Below are 27,640 nucleotides of genomic sequence, written 5' to 3'. Positions count from 1 at the left end.
TAAAATTTAAAAGAGTAAATAGATACTATATTCAATGCTTAAAATTGTTTTATTTCATTTATAAGTTTCACAACAATATCCAAAATATAAATTAAAAGTTAGTAATCACAGTTTGCTTTTTCATGGTATTTCAGAGTTTGAAATGTTCATTCAACATCTATCTTGAACCTGCCATGCGTTTCCTAGAGCGAAAGCGTCGGATGTAATTTGTTTATTTGGCATGATCATATCATCGTAACGTTCATGGTTCAGAGTACCAAGAAGTCCTCCTGTTTTACCAAAGTACCACTTGCTCAAATCAATGTCGACCATATTTACGGTTGGGTCAGATTTGACTTGGAATCCACGTCCTTCAATGAACACCTTACCATCTTCAGAGAAAACTGCAAACTCTGATGATCTGTAAGGTAAATTCATAACTACACCGTCGACACTGACCTACAAGAGAGAATGTATGATACGGTGAATTCTTTTCTTATGTTACAAAATACATTAATGTACATGCAAATAGTAAATGTCTAATTGAGTAATACAGACATGCAAAGTTAACCTTAAAGCCATTTTATTATCTTTTCACTTTTTATACATGAATCACATGTTTAACTTTCGCAAAGGAGTCTTGCGGAGCATATCCACGATATATCATAATGTTTCATATTTATCTACATATAGAACTATGTAAATATTCCTGTAGAGAACTATATTTACCTTTCCATTTGGTGATAATTGAACATTTTGTTGGTGAGAAGTCAAGATTAACTTCTTCTTTTGTCTGCCCAAATAGTTCATGATGATACTGAAGTTGCCATCTACATAATCTCTTGCAAGAACGTATCTACATCGACCACTGAAGTCAAATTCTTGACCATCGAAAGTTGTAAAGTGTCGGCCATGTACTTTTGCACTTGCTGTAGAAATGAAATCAAACATCAAATTATTCTTTATTTATATCATTAAGGAAACATACAATAAAATAAAATGAAAAAAACACACATGTAATTGTAGTTTTCTGCTATAATTTTTTGGCCATGAGTATGATGAATATATAAAATATAACATTTTAAGTAGAAAACATAACACATCATGAACAAAATACAAAAATACAAACTCTGTTCACGAAACGCTGCTCACCCAAATTTAAAGTACATCTACTTTCATGCATTATCGTTACATCCTTGTTTCCCTTCATTGTACTTGCAACAAATCAATCGTGATTCTGAGTACAAAACTTAGAAAAATTTATGTTTACAAACCTGTCCAGGACATGTGTGGTATGTAATCCTCCACAGATCCAAGGAAATTTAGTTTTGGAGTTGGAAAGCTCATATCTGGAATGTATTGTCTCAAAAAAATGTCTTTTAGTGAGCTGAGAGTGTGTACGTCAACAGGCAGGTACAAATCTACTTCAATATCTCCATTTAGTATGTCGTATTTAATAACTTTGGATTTGAGTACATTTCCGAAAATCTCTTTTAAAACAGACATCTCCTTTGTAGCATCTTTTTTCAATTCATCAAATATTTTGTCAACTAAAGCATTTACATTCTCTTCAAATTCCCAGTATTTGTATGCAGATGATCCCTTGAAAAGAATATGTCAATCTTATTTCACTTTAAATATCATATACATAAATGTTGTAACTTTAATATAGGTTTGTATATTACATATCTTTTTTCATTTTTTCATTTTTGTTTTAACAATTCATAACATTGATGCTAATACATTTTCCGTTTGATTTCATATCGGGTCTACTCCAAACATGTATATATTTTGAAACATATTTTAAAAATCAGCCTTACAAATCGATCAACACAAGTTTATACCTACCATGTTGTACATTGGTGTTGGTAACGAGTTGACCAGTCGTTGGTTGATCCCCTCTCTGATGTTGTATATGCTTGATGTGTACTGGTTGGCAACGTTAGACCATTGCTCATTTAATTTCATATTTTTAAGCTGATCCATATAAGAGTTATATTTTGATTTTAAATTGACAACAGTTTGGTGATTTCCAACAGAATTTTTGTAATCTGAAAATATTATATTTAATATAAATATAAATATGAATGTATTAGCAAAAGAGATTTTAAAGTGATGCTTATACTTTCTTTATGAAAACTAATATTTAGGTGAACTAATATCAAATAATTTTTTTTTTATTGTTGATGATCTTCTACGTCTAAACAATGTGGAGAGTTAATGATCAAAGAAACAAGGCTGATAACGTACTACGCTACTCCCAGATTTTGTCTCCCTAAATCTAAGTAGCTAATTTACTTTTTGTCATCAAGTCTCACTAAAAAGCAATACCCTAATATATAATTTCCGTTTTTTTTTAATTTAGTTTGTAAGTTGTCCTGGATTTATTTGAATGAACAGAGGTATTTAAAGGATAACATTTACCAAGTAATCTCTGATAAGAATTTGTTGAAAGGCTGTTAAACTGGCCACCCATGTTGATATAAGTATCTTTTGAGTAGACATCCAGTCTCTGAAACATAAAAATAACAGTGTAAAATAAAACTTCTGACAATTTGCAGGTAAACCAAATAATTTTCATGGATAGTCATTTGTGCGACATTTTCGAGTTAACAAAAATTTAATTCAAAATCTAACACAGACACTGTGTTAAAGTAACATAAAAGTTAGTGACACATTCCAAATAATTATAATAAGGAGTGTACACGGGTTAAACTGTACCCTCGCAGCTCTCGCATGGTGCTCCAAACAATTGAGAGATCACGTAAGACATATGTTGACAATTTTTCTGGTTGTTCTTAAATGCAGTAAGGAATCATCTGGAGTACGAACAGATTTTAAGGTATTTATTCTTAATTGTGATCAGTAAAGAAATAAACTAATGAAACTAGCTACCAGATTTTGGATTTTCAAATAGTATAAACATGAGCATCATTGAAGAGAAATTGTCGTGCAGTAAATTTGATACCGTTAAAAATAATAATAACCTGTTGTAGTTGTTCAAGACTAGTCATATATTCATCAATTGTGTGTTTGACTGGGAATCTCCCCCAAGCTTCATTTAAATCTTCTGCATATTCACTGAAAAAAATCAAAAAATAAATATTTTGTAACAGTTTTTTTTCTGTGGCAGTTTTTTTAGCAAATTAAGTGCATACATTTTCTTCTATATTCTCACTGTTGTTGATACTTTGAAGTTTTGGCACAAAAAAAAAAATATAAAACAACTTTTTAAAGTGAGATATTAAAATTTCACCGGAAAGATTTTAAAAGAAACGTACCCGATTCTGTTCATGGTAGTATCAACTGAATTACAAATGTCTTGAAGATAAAAGGCATTTTCTGCTTTCAATGTTCTGAGTTCAGACAGTTTGTCATTGATGGCATCAGCATAGGACTTGATTTCTTCTGTATAGGCAGCTTGGAATAATCTTCTCTTATATAATATTTCTTTATTAATTTCATCAGAAGACTCTTCAACGGCCATAGCAGATCGTATTCCATATTCTTCAATTCTTTTTGTTAGTTCAGCCTGAAAGATGAATGAGCTATGTGAAGTTTGGTAATTCTTTAAATGTTTCAATCATAACTTTTAAATTGTTTTGTTATTTTTGGTCATATGATGATGGTGAAAACGGCATAGACAGAATGCAAACCAAAACAAATGTGTATGTGAATGAATCTTAGATTCCACTGAAATGGAATACTATATAAAAAAAAAAAGTCAACTTTTTAAAAAGAATTGTTTCTATTTTCAATATGGCATAGTTTGGGTCGCTCCTTTTTTATTCGACATCATTAATTTTTTATCTGTCTTTGTCCTTTTTTTTTTTAGGTTAGTCGTGATTCTCTTGTCGTGTTCAATGTCTTTCTTATTCTTATGTTTTATGTGTACTTTTGTCATTTTCTTCATTATATCATTGTCTAGATATAAACTAAACTATGGGATTGATTTATAAGACCTTTGCTCTTAAGGAGATTTTCCTTTTAACCCTGTTCGCTATCTGTATATAACTGATAAATCTCAAAATAGTTGAAAAAGTTGCAAATATACCTTGAGATCACTGATAATTGATGGACGCCAGTGAACCCGTGTGTGAAGAATCTTAGAGGTTTTTAATCGCAGATTAAGCAAGCTGTCTACTGTTTTCTTCTGATTTACATTTCTGAACAGTTCTGCAGATATTCCTTTCTCGTCTGAGAATTTAGCCGTCACATGAAGTGTTTTATCTGGGTTTTCTGAAAATACACAGAAAAAGATAGTAAAATTAAATGAATTTTCTGTTTTAACGAATATAAGATATCACGTTTAAAAGTTCAACTTAAAACAAACTATTCTACTAGTATCTATCCATTTTGTAACGCTTGTTTTTTTGAATTTATTTTTGCCTTAATTATGGTATTGGTATTTGATAAGGATGACTTACTGATATCGTAGTTCATGTTAAAATCCAGACTCCCATCATTAGGATCAACTGTCAGCTCTGTATTGATTGGCTTGGTATCATCATAAAGATTTTTCATTGTCAGTTTGAAAGGTGATGTCTCCACACGAGCATCTATTTTCATTGTTTTGATTGGAGAACGAACCTGCGGAATAAAAGTCAAACATAAAGAAACGTTAAAAATTCTTGTCAACTTTTTACTTTGATCATTCGTTTATAGTATATACATGTACCAATAGTTCAGTAAGGTGTTTCACTTTATATACGGAAACACAAACTCAAGTAACAACAAATGTTATTTTTATTGATTAACACTTCAACTAAGCCAAAAAATATTTATGAACAAATTTAGTTACAAAATATCCCAAAAAAAATTATTAATTTTGTGTCTTCCATTATTCAATCAGTATGGAAAAAAATGAACTGAAAAAAATGAACAGAATAACTTTATATTTATCTCTTAGTAAGTCAATACCTGTATATTGAGTTGACGCTTGAGTTTATCAATCTCGGTTATTAAGGCGATGTTCTTTGTTTGACGTCTTGCTGTTAGGTATTTGATATCAAAATCAGCTGAGAGTTTGTCGTTAGATTTTCCGATTATTGTCTTAGTTTGGATGTCCACTGTAGTATATGGGTGACTGATACCAAGTAAGAACTTGTAATTCTCCCCACGACCTGATACATCTTCTAATTTTGAACTCAAGGTAAAAGTTTTACGAGAATCTTTTGAGTATCTGAATGCAGTACGGCCATCATAAATAACGTTTCCACTTCCAATTAGCATTTTGTAATCAAGTTGAAGATCCTTTAAAATAACAAGGGCATAACTATTTTAAAAACTGTATGCATGAGAAAATAAAATGAAATTACTGTAAATGTTTTTTAAATGATTTTTCTGTGTCTTGGTTTGTACCTAGAATATATGTGCCATAAGAATGTTGTGTACATAGGAAATATTCAGATAACTTATAATACAGATGGTTTCATTACTTATGTAATAAGATTTACTGCGCTACAATAGTTACTCTGATGAAGTCTCCAGTTTAGACACACGATACTATATCCTCTATAAAGCATTTGTATTTCAACAGCCATTTGGTACTGCCTAAATGAAAAACGTATTTTGATATCTTTAATCCATTAATTTCTTTTTTCTAATAATAAATATATTTGTAATTACCTTCCCGAGACTTGGCATTTCTAAACCCAATGAAAGTTCATCTCCATCAGATCTGGTCTTAATTACTACTCGTTTGTTTTGGTCTCTCTCTGCATCCCACGAGAAATCAAATACTTGACTGCTTAGTCCATATCCTGATGATACAGTTGACAATACAACTGTCCTAGATGGTAGCTGTAGAGTGTATTTTGCTTGTCCGTTCTTTTCGAATATTGTTTCAATTCCATGTGTTCTGATATCATCTTTTTCTATAAATAGAACAATTTTGGACGATTCATCAGGACGGTGATACGATGCTCCAATGCTGTAAGATTTAGACCCACATACACCTCGATAGCTTGCAATCTGTTTTTTGTCAGACCAATCTGAATTGAATTTAACATCCATTCTGCAACTGCTGTCTCTATCTTGCTTGTTCCAATTTACAAGCATGTATGTTTCTGAGGAAAGCAGTTTATTTAATTCAAACCTCATCTGTTTTGGTTCATTGACATTAATTATTAGTGTTATTTCCTTTCTTGTCTCAGCATCCATTTCAAAATCAACATCGTACAATGTTTCTTTGTTGATTTTCATATTTGTTTCTACTACCAAATGATTTGTTTTGCTACTCCAGTCGTATTTTGCATATCCATAAGCTGTTCGGAGTGATTCCCAAGGAGTAGATACTGATAGTGAACAGTCTGTCTTCGTGAGAGATGCATCTATTGTTATTCCGTTGCGCTCCGTCAAAAATGCTTCAACGTGAGATTTTAATTCTCCAAAACTTTTGTCATTTTTCATGGATATCCGTATATTTCGCAAATTATATAATCCAGTTTTGAGCGTAAGGGATCCATCTAATTCATCGAATCTTTGGCCAATAAGGCGTGCATCAAATTCAATATCAAATAAGTATGATGTCTGTATATTAAGTGCAGCATGGTATGGTTTTCTTGAGGCAGATGCTTTAATTTGTGTTCTCTCATATCCTTTGATTGGTGTATCAAGATTTATGTTGATAGAGGATGGAGTTTTTTCCATGGCAAGAGTTATCTTTTTCTCTCCAATTGCAGCATTTCCGGATAGTGAGTAGGTGTCATCTTTCATTTTCATGTCTGCATTGACGGAATATCTGTTTTGTGGTGTATTCAATGAAATATCGACAATTTCTTGTGTTATCTTGAGATTTCCGTTAATAAGAGGCATATTTCTACTGAGCGCCAAATATGCAGATGAAGTGAGACTGTCTGCTTTGAAATCATGACGATATCTACCGTTCAAATAACGAATTACGGTGAATGGAGTTTGGAGTTCCACATTTAAGTACATACTTTCTTGTCGATACATTGTGAATCTAGCATTTCCTTCAATCTTTTTGTCGGGTGCATATTGAAAACTTCCGGTTGTTGTGAAAGACTTCACAGATCCAGTATGTTCAATCTTGATATTTACATCTCTTAGTTTCTCAAATGGTGTTTGTAAGCTTAGTGAACCCTCGATAGATGGAAGGTGTTTAAAGGATGCATCGGCTTTGATTGTCTGGTCGTCATATTTTGCCTCAATGCTTGTTTTAAAATTTGAAATGTAACCATCATGTAAAAATCTAAGTTGAGACGATTTTACATTTCCAGATAAAGTGGTTTTAAGTGCTGTGACGAAGTCTATCGACTTTACTCCTAGTCTGACGGTGGTAATTTCTTCAATTCCATTCAATTTACCAATGGATGCCTTTACTGTTGTTCCGAATGAATTTGGATTTCCATTTACGTCATATTTTATTTTGATGTCTTCTAGAATAGGTGTTGATAGCAGCATGTTCCCTTTGATTGCTTCTGAGGACCAATCATGGTTGACTTCTCCTCTAACTTTTTCTTTTCCGTAGCTAACAGACGATTCGTATCTGAATGCATGCAGACCTCCATTTCCGTTTATAATCACCTCAAAGTCTTCAGTTAGTGGTGTTTTTATACACAGTTCGATTTTTAAACCAGTTGATGTATCAATTTTGCCATTAAGTTGAGTTTTATGTTTTCCTATTTTCGCAACTGCCTTTCCAGAAATGAGAGACTGTACATTTGATAATGTTAGTAGAGCCGTATTTCTTTCATATCCAGAGAAAGGTGTCTCCAACGTAAATGTTAGTTCACTAGAAATATCAAAATTTGTTTTTGCGTTGATTTCTTTGTCATTTAGAGTCAGTTTGATGTTTGAACGGAAGTTTTTCAAAGTACCTTTGAGTTCATGTGAAACTGATGCTTTTATGTTTTTGATAGGTGATCGTATGTCAATATCTATTTCTAAACCATTTGGTAAATCTAGATAGAAATTTGATAAAAGTTCATGTTTTTCTTCACCATATTCAAGCAAAGCCTTGGTTTTGAAGTTTTCAATTTTTCCATCGAATGAAACTTCTAGCTGAATATTTTTAGATATTGGCGATTGAAGAGCCACATTTGCAGATAATTTTGAGGTAGTGTCCATATCGACAGTTAAAGCAGATCTTTTATCATTGTATCGAACTTCACCAGATACGTGGAATTGTTTCAATGTACCAGTACGCTTAAGTGTCGAAATAATTTCGTGTTGTTTACTTCCGCTGTAGGTTGCACTAGCTTGTGATATGAGCTCAGATGAAGTGCCTTGATGGTCAAGGAAGATTTCCATATCATCAGTGAATGGTGTTGACATACGTGCCTCTAATTCAATTCCACTAGTAAAGTCGGTTTTAGCTGAAGTGGTGAATTTCTTTCCGTTATATGTAGCATCTCCCGATAACTGGAATTTTTGTAGTTTACCAGACCATCCAAATGTTATGACGGCTTCATGGTGTTTGGATCCACTATATGAAATGTCAGCTTGTGACTTGAAATTACTAACAGAGCCCTTATGGTCAATTATAATTTCTATGTCGTTGGTAAATGGAGTTTTCAAAGTACCTTTTGTCTTAATACCGTCTGTGGAGTCGAATTGTAGTTCTGATGACACTCTCTTGGTATTATAAGATGCTTCGCCGGAAGTTCTGAAATTTGTCATGTCTCCATTATGCTCAAATGCAGCATAAACTTCATGTTGTTTCTTTCCGCTGATGGTTATTTCTCCCTTCGTTTTAAAGTTCAACATTTCCCCTCTATGGTCTACTTCCAATTCGATATCTTTTGTGTATGGACTTTTTATTTCAATTCTGCTCTTTATTCCTGTAGATTTTTCTAATGTTGCTTCTACTGATGCTACCTTAGTATTGTATGACAATTCTACAAATACTCTCTTGTCACCATTCTGGAGTACAATATTGGCTTCATGCTGTTTTCTACCGTTGTAACCGATCTCTCCATGACTAATGAAATTATGTAGAGTCCCTTGGTGAGAGACAGAAACTGTTATATCATCAGTAAAAGGTGTTCTTAAAGTTACTGTTCCCTCTGGATCGTTCAAGATATCCAAATTCACATAACTCGAAATTGTTTTTCCGTTGTAAGTAGCTGATCCCGACGACTGGAATTTTTTTAATTCGCCTTTAAATTTGAAATCTGTAGTAACTTCATACATTTTAGATCCTCCATAAGTCAAATCAAATTGATTGTTAAAATCGATCAATTTACCATTGTGTGAAAATGATACACGAAGGTCTTTGGTCAGAGGAGTGTTCAATGAAACTGTGGATTGGACTCCATTTGTACTATCAAATGATACTGATCCAGTTACTCTCTCTGTATTGTAAACAATATTGGAGCTGGTGGAAAATTTCTTAAGTAATCCATCGTGACTAAAGGTAACAGAAATGTCATGTTGTTTGCGACCACTGTATGTAAGATCAGCCTGCGTTTTAAAGTTCAAAGGTTGTCCGTTGTGGCCGATAGAAATAATGATATCATCTGTGAAAGGTGTCTTTACTGTTGCTCTTCCTTCAATTGTTAATTCAGATTCAAGACTGACTTGGACAGATGCTGTCTTTGTGTTGTATGTGATATCAGCAGAGGTTGTAAATGCTTTCAGAGCACCAGTATGTTTGAAGTTAACAAGAACTGCATGTTGTTTGCGACCACTATGTGTAAGCTCAGCCTGAGTTTTAAAGTTCAAAGGATGTCCAGTGTGACCGAAAGACAGAATAATGTCGTCCATGAAAGGCGTCTTTAGTGTTGCTTTTCCTTCAATGTTCAAATTTGACTCGAAACTAACTTGAACAGCTGATTTCCCTGTGTTATATGTCACATCAGTAGAGGTTGTAAATGCTTTCAGTGTGCCAGCGTGTTCAAAATTAGCAAGAAGTGCATGTTGTTTGCGACCACTGTATGTAAATTCAGCTTTTGTTTGGAAGCCATATGTGTTTCTTTGTTCTTTGTCACTGCTGAACATAAATGAAAACGATACTGGTTCACTTATTGGCGTTTCAATTTGTCCAGTTGCTTCAGTCCTTTCTTGTATTCCTTTTGGTGCGCTGAACGAGAATTTTCCAGTAATTTTTTTCTTATTGTATGCACCGTCAAAATGTGTTCTCCATGTCTTGATTGATCCTTCAGCATTGAAAGAAATTTCAAGTTCGTGTTGTTTCTGCCCACTGTAAGTAAGCTGGGATACGGATGTAAAGTCCATCAGTTGTCCTGAGGTCTCAGTACTAATGACTACATCACTTGAAAATGGAGATTTCAAAAAGCCGCTTATTCTTATATCTCTTACCACATCCACTGATACCTGGGCAGACCCTGTCTTGTAACCGTAACTCAATTCACCATTAGATAAAAACCGTTTAATTTCTCCTTCATGATTTACCTTAAGAGTGATATCTTTAGAGTATGGCGTTTTCAGGAATGCCCTTGCATTTATACCTCTAGAAGTTCTCAGTGTTAGCTGTCCTTCTGATCTCTTTCCATCTTGTACATATTCACCTGAACATTCAAAATCTCTCAACTGTCCAGAATGTTTAAATGACATTTCTGCACTACGGATAATTTCATATGGAGTAGTAAGTGTGGCTCTTCCTTGAATTCCATTGTTGCTTGAAAATTTGACTATTCCATTGATCTTTTGAGAATTTATGTCTATATCTGCTGTGCTCTCGAAGTCATTTAGTTGTCCTTTATGGTTAATATTGAGTTCTCCTGACCTTAAAATATCGAATGGTGTTTTCATGTTCAGTCGAACTGAAAGGTCATCGTCAGTACTAAGATTAAGATCTGCTTGAGCTGATTTTTTTCCATATGCACCTTTGATGTTTGAAACGCATCGTCGAAGGTTCCCGCTGTGTTCAAATGATGCTGACATGTCAGGTGTAAATGAGGATATAAAGGTAGCTTCTCCGTTCATTTTTGGTTCCCTTTGATATGAAATTCTGCTATTTAAAATATCTTTTCTTCCATATGTTAATGAAGCTTGGTTGTTGAAGGATGACTCAAAACTATGCGATAACGACATCCTTACAGGTTCATATTTTGGAGTAAGAAGGGTAAATTTTCCTTCAATTGGACCAAGACTAGAGAATGAAACGTCCAATTGACTTCTTTTCTTCTGGAGAAGAGTTTCTAATCGTGAGGCAAAATTGTTGGAAGTTCCTGAGTGTGAAAGTTTGCCTGTCATTTCTTCATATTCCTGGAATGGCGTCTTGATATCAACAGAAACAGTTAATCGGTCATTTGTGCTGACTGATGTATCTAGTGTTATAGTTTTAGAATCAGAGTAAGTTATTTCAGCTTGAGTTCGGAAGTTATTTAGTGGGCCTGCATGACTGAGTAATGCCTTTAGATTGCCATAACTTTTTACCGGTGTTTGAAGAGTTGCAGAAAGGATCAATGGTTGAGATGTAAATTGCAAATCACCAATAATGTCTTTTTTGTTCTTTGAAACTTCCAGATGACATTTAAAGTTAGAAAGTTGACCGTTGTGTGTATAGGAGGCTCTCATCTTTTCATATCCTTCATGAGGTGTGTTGACAGTAAGCTCTGTTACTAATTTTGGATCAACCGTTGATTTAACATTAGCGCCCCAAACATTTTTCCCGATTTTCAATTCCGACTGACATTTGAAGTCGCGTAAATTCCCGTCGTGTGTTACAAAAGCGGACATTTTTCTGATGCTCTTGAATGGTGTGGATATTGAAACGTCTGCCTTCAGATTTTTTATAAAGTTGAATGTCAGGTCTCCTTCAATTTCCTCCTTCTTTCCCCATCCAATCTTTGCTTTTGTCTTGAAGCTTGTACTTTTGCCTTTGTGTACAAAGAGAACTGTGATATCATCCATGATGGGAGATGCAACCTTTAATGTTCCTTTCATTCTTTTGGCATTTGTCATTTCTATATCTATATTGATTGGCTTATTCTTCCCGTATTTCAGTAAAATGTTAGAATTAATGCTTTTTCTATTTCCACTGTGAGAGAAGGAAGCAATGGTATCTTCAACAAGAGACGACTTCATAGTGAAGGAACCTTGGAGACTCTTTCCATTATGGAAACTGATATCAAGTTGATGTTTGCCATTTTTGTCATACTGTAAGTAAGCCCCAGATAAGAATTGATTCCATGTTCCTTTGTGGCTCAAAGTAGCGGTTACTGGATGGTAATTAGGAAGACGTATTGTGACTGAAGCTTGATAGTTTTCGTTGTATTCAACAGCAAGCTCAGCAGAGTAAGATTTTCCCTCTGGATACTCCATCACAACTTTCGTAATGCATCCTTTGACGGAAGGGTTGTGTGTAATACCGGCTGTTAAACGTTGTAATTTTTCAAAAGGAGTTGCAATACTGACATCCGCGCTTAGCCTTTGTCCATCTAAAAGAGTTCTTGATGTCAATGATACGATCTTTCCTGGTAAGTATTCAACCTTTATATCGGTTCTCGATTTTTCATTCTCAGGGCGGTTAGAGAATGTTATTTCACTGGATGGAAGTTGTTGGTATTGAGTTTCAAGTCTTACATTACCAGACACACCACCAATTCTGTTAAATGTAGACGAGAGTCGAATTTTTCTTACAATTGGTTGTAGTTCAAAGCTGACAGAGGAGGTCATTGACTTCATATTTCCTTTAAATTCCATCTCTGTTCTAAGTCTTCTGAATGATTCAAATGGTGTAGATAAAGTAACCAAAACATATTTCTGAGATCCGGTTTTCAATCGTCCTTCTATTACAACCATTTGTTCACCTTTGAGTAAGAGGTTCCCGGTAGCAATGAGTTCCCCATTTTCAGTTTTAAGATGACCTTCACTTGTAAATAGGTTTTTGCTATTGTGACTCATCGAGAGAATGGTGTCTATGGAACTGTCTCTATGTAAATGACTAACCATAAGTTGTCCTTTTCCAAATGGAGTTGTGGAGGTCAATGTATACTGAACGGATGCTTCTTTCCATGCAATATTATGTTTGCCCTTAATGTTAAAATCATAATGCTCTCCATTAATATTGGTTGTGATCTCTGTTGTTATATCATTGAGTGTATTACTGTGTTGCCATGTAGAATCGTATTGGCTTGTTGGTGAAGAAAGAGCTATTTTACCTCTCTGCTGGATCATAAGACCTGCTCTATCATGTGTGAGTTTACCTTTGTATCTGTATTCATTTCCATTGATATTTAGAACGAGGCTGTTTTCGTTAGTTGTATCCTTACTCTGATGACTAAGATCTAAAGATACGGTTTGGATAGATCGAATGTTAGATTTGACACCAGCATGTCCCAAGTATATGTTGTTTTCTTTCTTTGCAGATGCATCAACCCGTATAGAATTCTTGTTTACCTGAACAGTTACAAGGGACTTCAGGGAGTCTTTAGCATCATGGGAAATTTCTAGGGACGAGGTTTTAAATCCACTAAATGGTGTCTTGATGTTTAGAGATCCTTGGAATTGACGAAGGCTCAATGGTTTTTTCAGGGCAAAGGCAGCTGATATTTGGTTATCTGGTTTCCAGTTGACATCAAAGTTTGTTTTATATTCGCTTCTGTCTGACAAATGGTTCATACCAAGTTTAACATATCTTAATCCTTTTGCTGCAGTATGTACTGTTAAGCTGCCCTCGATTTTGACTTGTTCGTTACCATTTTTCTGTTTCAAAGTTGCGTCAACAGATAGTTGTTCTTTTCCGTCAGATTTTATGTCAAAATGTGCATTTTCGTTTTTGCGATTTATGTTGATTTTGTTATTTTGCAGTGGACTTTTGAATACAAGGATTGCATCAATATCTTTAATGGTGTTGTATGTGAGTTGAGTGTCAACAAATATGTGTTTGTCCTTGTCTGCATTAGCATCCCATTGAATGTCCAAATGTCCAACATAGATCGGTCCCTTCTTCTTTGCTTCAAATTCACCTTTGACTCTTCTTGAAGGCACAGACACATCACCAGAAAGTCGTAGAAGTGCTTCTTTTTTGTATTGAGAACCAAATTCTACCGAATAGTCATTATTAAGTCGAGATTTGACACGAAAGTTTCTAGGATCTAGGTTGAGCAGTGCTTCAAGATGGACTGGCTTCTGTCCGGACATACTTATATCAGTGCTGACGTCATACTCTTCATTAGAAAGTTTAAGATCACTTACAACTTTTGTTTTGTGTCCAGCAATGTTTGAGATCAGCTCATTTGTGTATCTTCTTTTGTTCTTCTGTTCAAAATTGTTCGCAATAGAAAAGTCTTTGTCATTCCATTTCAGACTTACATCCCCAGTTAAGGATGTAAATTTTTTGGACTTGTTCTTCATTACCAATGCAGCGGATACTGATTGCTTCTTGCCGTATGATAACCCAAAATTAGAATTAATACTCTTTGGATTGTGAGAATGCTTTCCTTTCAGTTTAAGATCTAATCCCTGAAAGTAGTAATATGATTATGTAATTATTTCTAAACTTTCACAGACTGTCTTTAAATGTTGAAAGCACGTGGCTTTCTACAATTCCACCCTTATCAGAGTTTTAAAATGTTATGTAACATATCGATTATCAAATAATTTCAATCGAGTAAACTCACATATAATAAGTAACTCGCATTTAGAAGTATGGTCCTTTTGGTCTTGGAGGTCCTGCGCTTTATCAATACAGAACTATTTACATAACCGCTATTAGTGAGGCATGACTCTGATTTGTTTACCGGTAACTCAAAAATTAAAGTGTACTTTAAAAGTGTCAGAAGCCTGTAATTCAGTGGTTGTCATTTGTAACTGTCTGTGATCACAGTTTTTTTTTTGTAGTTTTTATTTTTCTTTCTTAAATCAGACAGTTTTCTTTTTTTTCACATTTTGTCATGTCAGTTGCTTAAATTCACTTGATATAGACTCTGATGTATAGTTGTCTCATTTGTAATCATACCGCATCTCCTTATTTTACATTGATATAATATTTTCCATATGGCATTGCCTTCTTTATTTTTAGACCAGCATGTAATGGTATTGACATTACGATTTTCTTACCAGAGCCAGATGTCGAATATCACCAGTTATATCTAATTCAGATTTCTTCCATCCCAGTTCGTGACGTACTAATGATGTAACAAAGATACGCTTGTTTTCATCCTTTGGTTTTGCACCATATCTAAGGTCAAAGTTCACTTTTGTCAATCTCGCTTTGTTGTTCATGTCTGTGTTGATAACAACATTGTAGTCACCATTCTTCTTGAAAGTTAAAGATCTGTAAGTATAGAGAACAATTTAATTTAATTTGTTTCTTTCAATTCAAAAATTGCATTCCTAGAATTGGGTTAAGAGTACCACTGACTAGACATCATATACTAATTGCAGTTTTGATGTAAAACATAAAATTGCGTATCTCCAAACTTAAATTATAGTCGAAGGGGGCTTTAAGTTTGTACTCAGTCTGTCTGTCAGTCTGTTCATTTGTTGTTGGAATTTACAAGACATATATAGTTTGTTGAATAATTTGTTTTTTTATCACACATTTTGATATAACGGTGAAGCATATTTAATTAATAATTATCAAAAATGTAACAAACATTTCGGACAGACTATACACACTGCATTATCTGAATATCAAGCAATATTAGAGAATTCTAATTCGGATAGAATCTGTTACATGTAGGCTAAATAAAATGTATCACTAAAAATGTAAAATTTAATAACATTCATATATGTATACATACCCTTTGCCAGCCAATGACCAGACACTCTTGGTGAAACCATAATTGATTTTACTGTTTACTGTTATTTTGTCCCTGCTGATTCTTGGAATAACGTAATCTAGATTAACTCTGGTGATTACAGCAGTTTTCTGAAGTACAATGTTTGAAGTTCCTTTTGCTCTTAGAAGTGGAGTTCTGATGTAAACTTTTGACTGATACCTGGCATTTGATTTCCTTAAGGTTCTCGTTAGTTTTGCTAAATCAGACATGAAGAAAATTCTATTTTAGCTACTACTCTATGGGACAGCTACACTATTTTCAATAGTTATTTGTACGATATCTGGGATTCTTATATTGCACTAAACATACTATTTTAAAAGATTGACTAAAAATGAAAGAAGATATATATGCTTGATGTAATTGAGACTTAATTTATATTCATTTAAATTTTGACTTAAATAAATTGTATAAAACTTACTAAACACTTTAACGGTTTTGTCCAATAACCTGTCAAGTGTAATGTCCACTAGAATAAGAGAACCACTTTTATATTCCATTGATCCTCCCAGGGCTGTGACTTCCTCCTTTGGTGTACGGATGGACAAATAAGGCATTAACTTTGTTGCTTTCTTTGTTTGTGTATTCTGCAATCTGCTTTCAAAACTGTAATCCTTCCCAGGTTCAAAGGAGATGGATGTTTTCATAGAAGACATTGCTTTCTTGGAAATCAGGTTTACTGAAAATCACATGACAATTTATTCTAATATAACGTTGAAAAATAATATTGAAAATATTAGTACTTTTCTATGTTATAATGATCCATTTTTATTTTCAGTAAGTGGTAATGGGCTACCTTCTTTAAACCGAGCTCGGTACAATTTTTGTTGAACAATTATAGACAATAAACTGACCAAATCGTTATGTTTACTTTTAGAAATATCCCATCATACTTTTAACTAATATCAGGATCATTTTTGAATGGTTTACTTGAAAATTTTGAATATTGCATTAAATAATAAGATATAATATTACAACAGTTGAACTATAACTGCACACACATTTTTGGGCAAAATAAATATTTACGGTAAACGGTATAACCTACCTTTTGACTGAATGGGTTGCTTAGATAGCCCCTTTACGGTCAATTCACCGTTGAAACTTTTGCCGACAACATACTCAACAGAACTGCTGAGTCTGATATTTTCCATATTTGGTATGATGATTTCAATGTATGGATTGTAAGTATAAAGCTGTCCTTTCCTTGTTCTGATCCATTCTCCAGTCACAGAGTATTCATCTCTGTCGTCGATAACAATTCTTCCAGCCACTTGTTTCTGTTGATTGTCACCAACCAATGCTCCTAAACATTTCAATCTTATTAACTATTTGGTTAGATTTCGTAAACATTCATATATTTTGTGTAAAAAATAATTACATTTAAGAATATTTCGTCGATATTTATATTAATGAAAATACATAGAAAAGCAGACACATATATTTTTTTAATTCTTATCACAATGGTCCACAATTATACGTACATTATAATAGTATGAAACGTCTAGTTGAATTTATAAAATTGTGAGCTGTCTTTTTACGTTATATGAATGAAAGCGAGTTATGACTACATAGTGCAAATCATTTCATATATATCTTTAACCAAAAAATACAGTAATCAGTTCTTACATTAACAAAATTTAAGCATAAATTCAAACGGTTTATGTCCTTCCTATAATGACATTTATTTACCTCTAACTGAAACTCTCTTCCATGGTGAGATCATGCTTATTTCCAACAGAGGGTCAGATCGAACAAGACAATCAAAACTCAATTCACGGTCTACATTAGAGCCTGGGGTGCTGAAGGCTACTCTAGCTCTGGCCTCTTGTTTATCCTGTAATCAAACAAAGAAGTTATATAGTGTATTTATTGAGTACATCCGTTCCATTTCTGCACTTGACACAACTAAAAGCTAAATATTGGGTTTTGATTCCTGTATTGTTCATTTAAAAGTTTGAGTCAGACATGCAGTATTAAAATGCTAACACTTTAAGTAAATGTCTGAGACAGACCATCGCCATGGAAGAAATTCTTTGCTCAATGTTGTTCATGCTTTGTCGAAGAATGTTTGCGAACATAAATGTGAGGTTATATAAAAAAAAAACATTAATAAAGGAAAAGTATTTTAACATATTGGAAAAATTGAATCGATTAAGGATAGTTTGCAAACTTATTTTGAGAGCTTTTCGATTGTTTCTTTAATCGCCGAAATTCTTTAATTTGGTTTTTTTTTCCTCGTTTGATACTGTTTTATCAGGTAAAATTTCCCAATTTTTATTAATTAAATTAAAGAGAGAGCTCAGTTTTCAAAAACTCGGGTCTTCTTTAAGTATTGATATGGCATTACCTTTACGAATTTGTATTCCATGTTGTAACTTGCATGTGTGTCACGTTTCAGAAGAGTGAGTCCAGCACTAACTGGTCCTGTCATTGGAAAGTATGGAGCATCTGCTATCAATGATGCATTTGGATACTGAAGTTCAGCACAGAGTTCCAGTCCGGTAATCTTGGCAAGTTTGTCTCCAGAACATACTTTTTTAGTCTGTCTGTTAGCAGTAATCATTTTCTGTTCTCTCTCGGATTCACGATGGACAGTGAAGAAAGCAGTCCTGTTAATAATAGTAACTTATTATTATATAAAATTATTATATTCTGAGTTGCATTCCCGACTTATACCTATGACATGCTGGTAAAACGCGCACCGGAAACCAAACTATACGTCAGGTATCTTTGATGACTATTTATATAAATTTAAGACAATCACTCTATTACTTATTTAGAATTCCATGATGAATAACCTAAAGATTGTTTGTTTTAACTACGAATTAAATTTCCATTGTTCTATAAAGGAATAAGCAAAATAATAATAAAAAGTTTTCAAAATCGTAAGTTATTGTAAAATATTAAAAATATTGCATACTTGATATTGAAAACTTCCATTTTGTCAAATGGTGTTTTGATCTGTGCACTTAGTACTTTGCCGTTTTTCAGTTCTACGTGTCCGTCTAGAGAGGAGGAGGAATGCATAGTGGAAACCATCTTCATTCCACTTTTTGTTACAAATGCATCTACGCTCATCATACTGTTGATCTGGACAGCGCCGCTGTAGAAACATTGAAAATATTAAAATTTAGAAAAACGTATACATAATCACAACAAACACTATATTGGAGGTAAACTTTAGTAGATTTTTATTGTTATAATAAACTATTTTTTAATTGCTTTTAAATATTTTGTGGCTAAAAGTGTTTACATTGATATTAACTGTTCCCGCAAGTAACACGCTCCAAATAAAGGCAACAGTAGTATACCGCTGTTCAAAACGCATAAATCCATGGACAAATAACAAAATCGGGGTAACAAACTAAAACCGAGGGAAAAGCATTAAATATAAGAGGAGAACAACGACATAACACTAAAATGTAACGCACATAGACAAAATCCCACGAGAATAACAAATATAACATATATATATAACATCAAAACCAAATACATGAATTTGGGATAGACAAGTACCGTGACACGTCTTATCGCAATGTGAATTTACACTCAAAAATAAGAGAAAACAAACGACACAACGTTATAATGTAATACACACAGAAACGAACTATAATATAACAATGGCCATATTCCTGACTTGGTACAGGGCATTTTTAAAGGAAAAAATGGTGGGTTGAACCTGGTTTTGTGGCATGCCAAACCTCGCACTTTTATGGCCATGTGAAATATAACATCAAAATGACAACACAGGACTACAATATAAATAAATTGGAGAACACAATTGACAAAGAATCACACGAACAACAGCCAACAAAAGGCAACAAGTTCAAAATTTTAATACGCCAGAAGTGTATTTTGTCCACACAAGACCTACGTGTGACGCCCAGATACAAAAGTTGGAAAGCCGAAACGAGTACAAAGTTGAACAGCATCGAGGACCAAAAGATCAAAAAGGTTGTGCCAATATGTGTTCGTTACGGTACGAAATTTTTCCAATTTAACTCATTTTTTCTTTAACCTAGAAATTTGAGTTGATTTCGTCTGCAGACAGTTTTCATTCTTTTAATATGCTTGTCATACATTACTAACCTTGGTTTCATATATCCATCCAAAGACAGACTTGGTGATCTGTCTGTTATTTTTGTCAAATCCATTTTACCAGAGGCACGTAAATCAACGGTAGCTGATCCATCAATGGTCAAATTTAATGGGAAGCCAGCCATTGTTGGAATGATGACGCTGCTATCCAAGAAGACGTAGCTCTGTGTGAACGAGTATTCTTGTTTCTTGGCAAGAGCCGTAAGAATGTCCAAAATATTGATTGATTTACCATCAGTGATATCACTTAGTCCTGTGAATCTTGTAAACAGTAGCTCATTTCCAAAAACTCTCATGTACAGATCTCCTTTCAATGAGTCAGATTCTGTGTCAAACTACAATAGCAAATTGATCTTGTTAAGAAGGATAATATTTTGGTTCAGCAATTAGGTAAACAAAACTTATTTGGTCTCTAATGGAAAGTTATCTCATACCACATCTTCTTTTTTTATATTAAATCGATACAAGTCATATCATACAAACCAAGCTTAAAAAGATTATAAACTTTGCACTATTTATCTACAAAAGAGTTTTTAAATTTGTATGCCAAAACGATATTTGAAATAAGTTACATTAAACCTGTGGCACATTTTCAGACTAGATATCTAACATATTATTAATGATAAAATTTACCTGTCTGTCAATGTCTTCCATTTTTGTATTACTGATTCCTTTTATGTTCTGTTTTGTGACTTCTTTGACATCATTTTCCTGGAAGTATCCGTTAGGTCCAAAGTAAGATTCAAGAAAATATTCAAGGCCCTCCATTCGTCCACCGATTTCTAACAGGTTGACGGAATGTCCAAAAAGGTCGAATGTTATGTTAGTCATGGCAGATCTTGGTAAGAAAGATTTTGAAGACCACACAACATTGCTGTCAATGGAAGCTCCAGTATTTAGTTTTTCAAGGAAGAAGGAGCCTTCGTAGTTTCTGGAATATTTCAGTTTTTCAAGATCGAATTCTTTCTTCAGCGCCTGGTCGTTGATGATATTCTTTATTTCTTGTTTCAGTGGGCTTGAAGTCTCCATCAAATTTGTTAAATGAGACCATACATAAGAACCAACTTGGTTGACCTCTTCTGATTCAAGTACATTTCTAACACGAGACAGGACATTATCTGAAGGGCATGTCATAAGAGCCTGGTAAGAAGCAATTCTCAATTCGGAATCCTCGTCTTTGTTCCTGAAGATTGCCATGACGTCGTCTCGCTGCAATGGAGAACACACTTTATATATTCATTATTATAGGCATTGTAGTACACAATGTATGATGCTATACACAAGAATAAAAACTGTATAACTATTAGTATTGACTCAATATGGACATTTTACAAAATTACAAATTGAAAACTTACGATTATTGCGCATGGCATACGACGGAAGGCTTGTATAGCAGAAAGGCGGACTTCAGTAGGATTCTCTCTCTTGGTCATACAGTTAGAGATGGTTATAATGGCATTACTAACGAATCCAGCATTTCCAAGTGATCTAAGACTACGGATCACCTAAAACAAAGTTCATAAGTGAATATTCAATGACACTTTAACTTTCTTTAACCAAAAAAAAAAAAAAAAAAAGAAGAAGAATTTTTTTTTAAACCTCTGATTCAATCAACTACATCAAGTGCTCTAAGACTCCTGATCACCTAAAAAAAAGTTTTAAAATTAATGATAATCGTAAATAATGATAATAATTATAAAGTGATATAAAACTTAAATATTTAACAAACTTGTATATTGTGTTTTAGTCAGTAATTGAAATATTAACTTTAAATTCACAGCAAAAAAAGTTCCATAGGGTAAATTATATGTCAGATGTCACCATTATATTTCACATACCTTGCCAAGATTGTTTTTGTCTACGTAACATCCAACACCAATCTTGTCTTCTATAGAAGCAACAATACTTGCAATGTCCACATCATTTTCACATTCTTTTGTCTTGCAGTAGGCATATACGAGTGACGAAACACCCAGCATAGCCTCTTCACTGCTCTCGGATGATATGAGTGGCTGTCAATAAAGGAAAATAAAAACAGTAAAAACCTGTTGTAACTAAAACCATTATGAGCATGGCGACAGACTAGTATGTTCTTGAGACAAAGTTTCTGATTTTAAAGTGATGATTTTATTAATGTTGACCTTCAATGATAGACGTATCGTTTACAAGATTACAATACGGTGCTCAATTTTGACAAATTATTTTGTTTATGAAATTCTACTTCATTCAAAGTTTGATTAAACGTAGGAAAATTGAATACGTTAAGTCACATCTGAAGTAACAGATATTTTTCAAACAAACATAAGACCTACTTTGACTTCATTCAGCATTTCTTTTGTCGGGTCTTTGATGAACGATAAAGTTGTTAGCCACATATTAGCTTCGATTCCACGAACTTCTTTCTTGTTAATCAAGTTAGTAATCAGTCTCAGTGAAGCTTTTGTTCCAAGCATTGGAACGGCATCAAGGAAGAATTTTCTACAAAGAAAATATTTAGTTTTTCATCAATACCAATAAAAAAATTCATCATTTCAAATTGTATTTAGATTCATAATGCTTCAGATACAAACTTAGTAGCAAGTGTTTCAATTGTATTTAATACTTGACAAGAATAACTGATAAATGCCACTTACTCAACTCTCTTTTGATTCGATGCACAGAACCTGGTTCCTTTCACCTTTCTGTAAATCTGTTCCACATCATCACTTTCTAAAGCCTTCATTAATCTAACCAGTCCAGAAAACAAAAGTGGAGTTTCCGGTTTCACACTGTCAGATGTGGATGCACAAATTTCATTCAGTTTACTCATGACATCCCTGATTGTACCTCTACCATCGTTAGAATGCACAAACTTCAATGGAACGCGGTGTCCAATGGAAACTGTAATACAAGTACACTGGTTCTTATATAAAACTTGGAAATATTTCTGTTGAAATGCATAGTAAAGATTCTGTTTACATTTATTTTATTAAAGAAAGTTTAATTTTAATAGTTTGATAAGAGAAATATTTTTCAAAATTTTCTCTATTTAATTAGAGTCAATTATCATTAAAATGATTCATTGATATATCTTTCAATGTTTTCTTACTTGAGCTAGAAGATGATACTCTTTCTGTTACATATTTCAATGTCTGTTTGGTCTTTGTTATAGCACCACTAGATTCCCTTGAGAATGGTCGGAGAACATGTTCTTCTTCACATACACTGCTCTGTAGTATACCAGCCTTGCTGATGTCTTGTGAACACTCATGGCTGCCTTTTATCAGTGGCAGAGACTGAATTTCCTAAAATTGTATATCAAAGTCCATTGTGGTAAACATATTATTAATTCCTTGTAGTTTTTGTTAGTTATAAAATATAAACTCATTTATAGTTATATCTGTATAAATACTTGTAAAAGAAAACGTGTAAAAAAAGTCTTTTAAGGGTGAATAGAAGTCCTATTCAAAGTCAATTTTTATTCCAGTTTAAACGAAACTCGTGTTATTAGAAATTGTACCTAAATTGACCCTCCATGCAGAAACAGATGGACAATAACATTAACGGTACCAATTTTTCTGCACCAGATGCGCATTTCGACAATACATGTCTCTTCAGTGATGCTCGTGGCCAAAATATGTAAAATCCAAAGCTTATATAAAAGATGAAGAGCTATGATGTTATTAAAATAGACTATAGAATAAGACGTATTGGTAGAAAGATAAAATAATAATTATAACTTACTGATTGAATTTTGTATGGTGTTCCCTGCATCATTGTATTGTATCCATGTCTGTCTGTACATCCAAGCAAGTCTTTGCTCTTTTTGATTGTTCTGGAGTACCATCCGTTGCTAGATACAGTATAGGCTGCTTTGCATTCCCCAGTGATGTCGGTCTGTTAAACAAAGCAAAACAATATGAATATAATAAAGGTGTTGTGTATATACTATTTTTCTCTGTATCTATAAAGATCAATCCTTTGCTATAATTACCCTTTAGCTCACAACAAAGTTTGTCTTTGTTAAGTTATTTGAGTGAAACTATGATATAATTCTGTTTACCTCTTGGACTGTTTGATCCTGTGTAAGGTCATCCATTGAGTTTTGAACTGCTGAGAGGATACCACGTTTGATGTTGAGTACCCATGTTTTCTCAGGTATGGATGTACAAAGTTCTCCAATGCGGCCATCTTGGAAGGAGAATGCCAAAGGAGATTTCTCAAGGTTAGTTCTAAACTCTCCACTTTTGTCGGCATCTATAAGTGTTTCAGGCGCTTTTGGGTCTGATTCCAATAGTCTAACATTGTCAAGCTAAAAATTTGAGAAAAGAAATTTCCATATTGAACATGTTTAATTTGTCAAAACAGCACCACAGATATATAAACATAGAAATTTAGGAATTCGGATACGAGAAAATTGCGTCTCGTTAACTTAGGCAAAGTTTAAAATAGATGAATTTGGCTATTTGTTTTAAGTAATACGGATCTTGTGTTTTTACGTATTAATATATCCTTTGCGTATGAAATGTTTGGCTTGATCGTTCTTAATAAAGATAAACTTATGTGTTATTTTCGTGAATTTCCTAACCTTTAAAGTTAATAAATACATGAATATCTTTTAATGTTGGTAATATAACATTGTAATTTTTTGGAGCGTAAAATAAATCAATTCTCATTAGAAAAATAACTTAAAGTATTTTACCCGAAGATTCATTTCACATTTTGAGACGACATCGATGTAAAGTTTGGCAGTCAACTGAACTCCGGCTTTTTCCTCGGATGCTCCTTGTACTGTTGTGTCGACGTCGGTTGTGTAGTCATATTCGTAAGTTTTTCCGGTTTCGTATCCAAATTTCTTTGTTTCTGCAATAAATCAATTATATGCTTTAAATATCTTTGCTATATCTGCATGATTCTTAAAGTCTGAATGATATATAATTAGCAAACCTAATAATAGAAACATTATTTTTATTTCTACGAGCTTTAAAATAAACTCATCATAGATACCAGGATTCAAATTTAATATTTACGCCAGACGCGCGTTTCGTCTACAAAAGACTCATTAGTGACGCTCGAATCAAAAAAAGTTAACAATACCAAATAAAGTACGAAGTTCAAGAGCATTGAGGACCAAAAATTCCTAAAAGTTTTGCCAAATACAGCTAAGGTAATCTTTTCCTGAGGTAGAAAAGCCTTAGTATTTCAAAAATTCAAAGTTTTATTAACAGTTAAATTTAACTGTTTTTGCAGTTTTCCTTTTCTTAATTTGAATATTGTAACAAATACCAAACTCAAAGATAAATTCAAAAGGGGGTGTCCATAATAATGAAATAATAAAATTAAATGGTATTAACCAAATGGAGCGATTGAAAAACAACTGTCTTATTTCTGACTTTGAACAGAAATTTTCAGTAAGACAAAAAAAAAAAAAAGGATTTGAACCTGGGAAAACTGTTTTTTTCTCCTCAAATTTTATGCTTAATTAAAAAAAAATAAAAAAAAACCATACCTGTACAACGTGTTGAACATGATCCTGTGTTAATAATTGGTCCTGAAAATAGAAAAAATTAAAATATCTACTTTGAAAAATTATTAAAAGAAATATCTACCAGACATATTAAAACATAAAGTTTAGCTAATTTATTGACAAAATTCATGAAAATACTACAAAACATTATGTGTTTTTGATGAGCTTGCATTGTCAGGCTGCTGTCTCTGCCTAGTTATTATTCAAAGTCTCCATTTCTTCTCATTTAATATGTTTATATTTTCGCGGAAAAATTATACAAATAAAATAGATCACAATTTTGGGATCAAGCAGCCAAAACTTTGTAATTATAGATGACCGACATACACACACAACTGACTAAAAATTTCAAACAAACATAAAAAAAAATCTTACACAGAATATATACAGGAGAAGGCAAAATGGATGAAAACCCACTGTTAAGTCTTCTTGCGTCCGAATCGTACATAAATGGCATTACATGAATACAGTATTTTAAATAACCTAGCAAATACATTAAGTAAAATACTGCTTGGAATCCTTCATTCAAGAAACTTCGCGCCTTCGAAAATTTAATTTAAATTCACAATTCAATAAACTTAATACTTTAATTATTATTAAAAAAAAAAAGCCTAGTCGATCAAAACTAAACGCATCTGTGCACAAGATTGATGGAGAAGAACACCGACGTGACACTAAAGAAAATGCAAGAAATAAATCTTATTACAAGTTTTTTTTTGTAAATTCAATACAAATAAAAATGAAAAATATACTATTTGAAATGTACCACTGTTTAAAAACACAATAATATTAAGTCATTCATATATAAAAAATGTTATCAAATAAAAAAAAAGTAAAATCGTCTGCGTAATTAAATAAAAAAAAAAGAAACTGTAAAATGAATATCACAAACACTTACCCGCCAATGTCGATGCCACTAAGGCAAGCAGTAGGATAAACGTATGCCCCATTATGGAGCTGGCGGATTGTACTCGGTCGCAGTTTTCTAAAGCAATTTGATGTTTAGTCACTTATATACTACTCCAGAGTACAAAGTGACATTTAACTAATGCATTTTGATAAATAAATAATGCTGAAATATTTGGGACTTTGTAACCGTGTCAATCATATTTTATCGAGATATATTTACGCATGTGAATTTTTGTGTGTTGTTTTTTTTTATTTGTAAAAGTGTAGGTCGATGTACTATTGGATTTTGATATGTACACAGTTGATATAGATATGATGAAATATTTTACAATGGATCATCATAGGAAATATATATATTTAATTTTCATATATATGAGCTTTATTTGACAAACCTATCCGAATTTTGGATCCTAAATGTTCCCCAACTTCGAACTTGATTTAGCCTTTCTATTTTTATTTTTATACGAGTGTCACTGGTCAGTCTTTTGAAGACGAAACGAGCGTCTTACGTAGAAATTGAATATATATAAAGGAGAAAAACAGTTATTTTTTTCAAACTTGGAATTTAGGAACATATGAATATTAAAGTGAAAAAAATTATATAAAGCAGTTGTTTTATGGTATAATCATTCAGAACTCTCTCCCGGACCCTTTCTGAATATACAGTTTATTTCAACAGGAAAATTATAAAAAAAAATCAAAAGATTGGCATTAAAAAAAACTGAGAGAGAAAAGAAAACTGGATTGATAGGAAACATAACATGTCTAGATTTCTGTTTGCTGTCTCATTGGCGCATGCCCTTTATCTCATTTTATTCATGATTTATGACAATCAAAGTTTCAAAAAATGATATCATGAGATGTCCCTTAATGTCGATGGCGGTGCCTGAAGTTCTTAAATGATGACTTTTTAAAAGAACTAGTTCATTGTCGTTCATACGAAAATTTTCATTCAATTCACTTTCCCCATTGCAGTACAGTTAATCAGAATCAGATTTGCCAGAAGTCAACATTCGAAAGTACATTTTGATAACTTTATATCAGTATGACATTGTACCGAGTATAATATGTTATCACAATAAAACAAAATACGAAATAGTCTATATTTAGCTATGTATCTGCAACTTAAGCAGATCGAAGGTGTGCCAATGATATAGATTGACCTACTACAATATACCTCATACCTTTATTGTATTTAGTAAAATTGCAAAAGAGTCATGTTGTATAAATTCGTCAAGGCAATAAGCACAGTAAAACTCAGTTTAAAGAAGTCCGAGTCCAATTTTAGAACTCAAGAAAATAAGCAACATGACACTAATCATTATAGATTAACATCGAACTACTAGCAGTAACTCACATGCGAGCTCCAGGCTTCAATATATTGATCGACAGATTTTGTCTTCATCATATGAAAATAACATAACCCGTATCATGT

General features: G+C 33.1%; 2 protein-coding genes across 2 annotated transcripts; both read right to left on the bottom strand.

Annotated features, from left to right (window-relative positions):
- Positions 1-25: 25 nt before the first annotated feature.
- On the bottom strand, positions 26-20,994 carry LOC143068790 (uncharacterized). Its single transcript, XM_076243089.1, has 20 exons — positions 20,424-20,994; positions 19,782-20,125; positions 18,613-18,795; positions 18,040-18,301; positions 17,382-17,526; positions 16,738-16,995; positions 16,114-16,371; positions 15,657-15,891; positions 14,971-15,187; positions 5,608-14,373; positions 4,900-5,232; positions 4,407-4,569; positions 4,034-4,218; positions 3,261-3,511; positions 2,967-3,060; positions 2,404-2,491; positions 1,828-2,030; positions 1,254-1,581; positions 709-908; positions 26-438 (listed from the first exon to the last, which is right to left on the bottom strand). The coding sequence occupies exons 1-20, from the start codon at positions 20,985-20,987 to the stop codon at positions 151-153; spliced, it is 13,365 nt and encodes a 4,454-aa protein (XP_076099204.1). The 5' UTR covers positions 20,988-20,994; the 3' UTR covers positions 26-150.
- A 124-nt stretch (positions 20,995-21,118) lies between these two features.
- LOC143066782 (vitellogenin-like) lies at positions 21,119-26,289 on the bottom strand. Its single transcript, XM_076239593.1, has 10 exons — positions 26,195-26,289; positions 25,279-25,320; positions 24,472-24,632; positions 23,833-24,081; positions 23,514-23,666; positions 22,879-23,074; positions 22,424-22,670; positions 22,103-22,268; positions 21,629-21,802; positions 21,119-21,295 (listed from the first exon to the last, which is right to left on the bottom strand). The coding sequence occupies exons 1-10, from the start codon at positions 26,244-26,246 to the stop codon at positions 21,119-21,121; spliced, it is 1,617 nt and encodes a 538-aa protein (XP_076095708.1). The 5' UTR covers positions 26,247-26,289.
- Positions 26,290-27,640: the final 1,351 nt, after the last annotated feature.

Source organism: Mytilus galloprovincialis, chromosome 3 (genome assembly GCF_965363235.1).
Source record: "Mytilus galloprovincialis chromosome 3, xbMytGall1.hap1.1, whole genome shotgun sequence".
NCBI classification, from domain to species: Eukaryota; Metazoa; Mollusca; class Bivalvia; order Mytilida; family Mytilidae; genus Mytilus; species Mytilus galloprovincialis.
The sequence above is the reverse complement of the archived record's forward strand: the minus strand, read 5'-3'. Positions and strand labels throughout refer to the sequence as shown.

What these genes read in the sequence shown, in the direction of transcription:
- LOC143068790 (XM_076243089.1), bottom strand. Translation starts at nt 20,987, where the DNA reads ATGGCAATCTTCAGGAACAAAGACGAGGATTCCGAATTGAGAATTGCT. An exon ending in TGGTCATTGGCTGGCAAAGG is followed by an intron (nt 15,188 to 15,656) that starts GTATGTATACAT and finishes CTATACTTACAG; the next exon opens with ATCTTTAACTTTCAAGAAGA. An exon ending in TAACATGAACTACGATATCA is followed by an intron (nt 4,219 to 4,406) that starts GTAAGTCATCCT and finishes GTGTATTTTCAG; the next exon opens with AAAACCCAGATAAAACACTT.
- LOC143066782 (XM_076239593.1), bottom strand. Translation starts at nt 26,246, where the DNA reads ATGGGGCATACGTTTATCCTACTGCTTGCCTTAGTGGCATCGACATTG. An exon ending in AGTGGCATCGACATTGGCGG is followed by an intron (nt 25,321 to 26,194) that starts GTAAGTGTTTGT and finishes TTCTATTTTCAG; the next exon opens with GACCAATTATTAACACAGGA. An exon ending in ATGTTCAACACGTTGTACAG is followed by an intron (nt 24,633 to 25,278) that starts GTATGGTTTTTT and finishes GATTTATTGCAG; the next exon opens with AAACAAAGAAATTTGGATAC.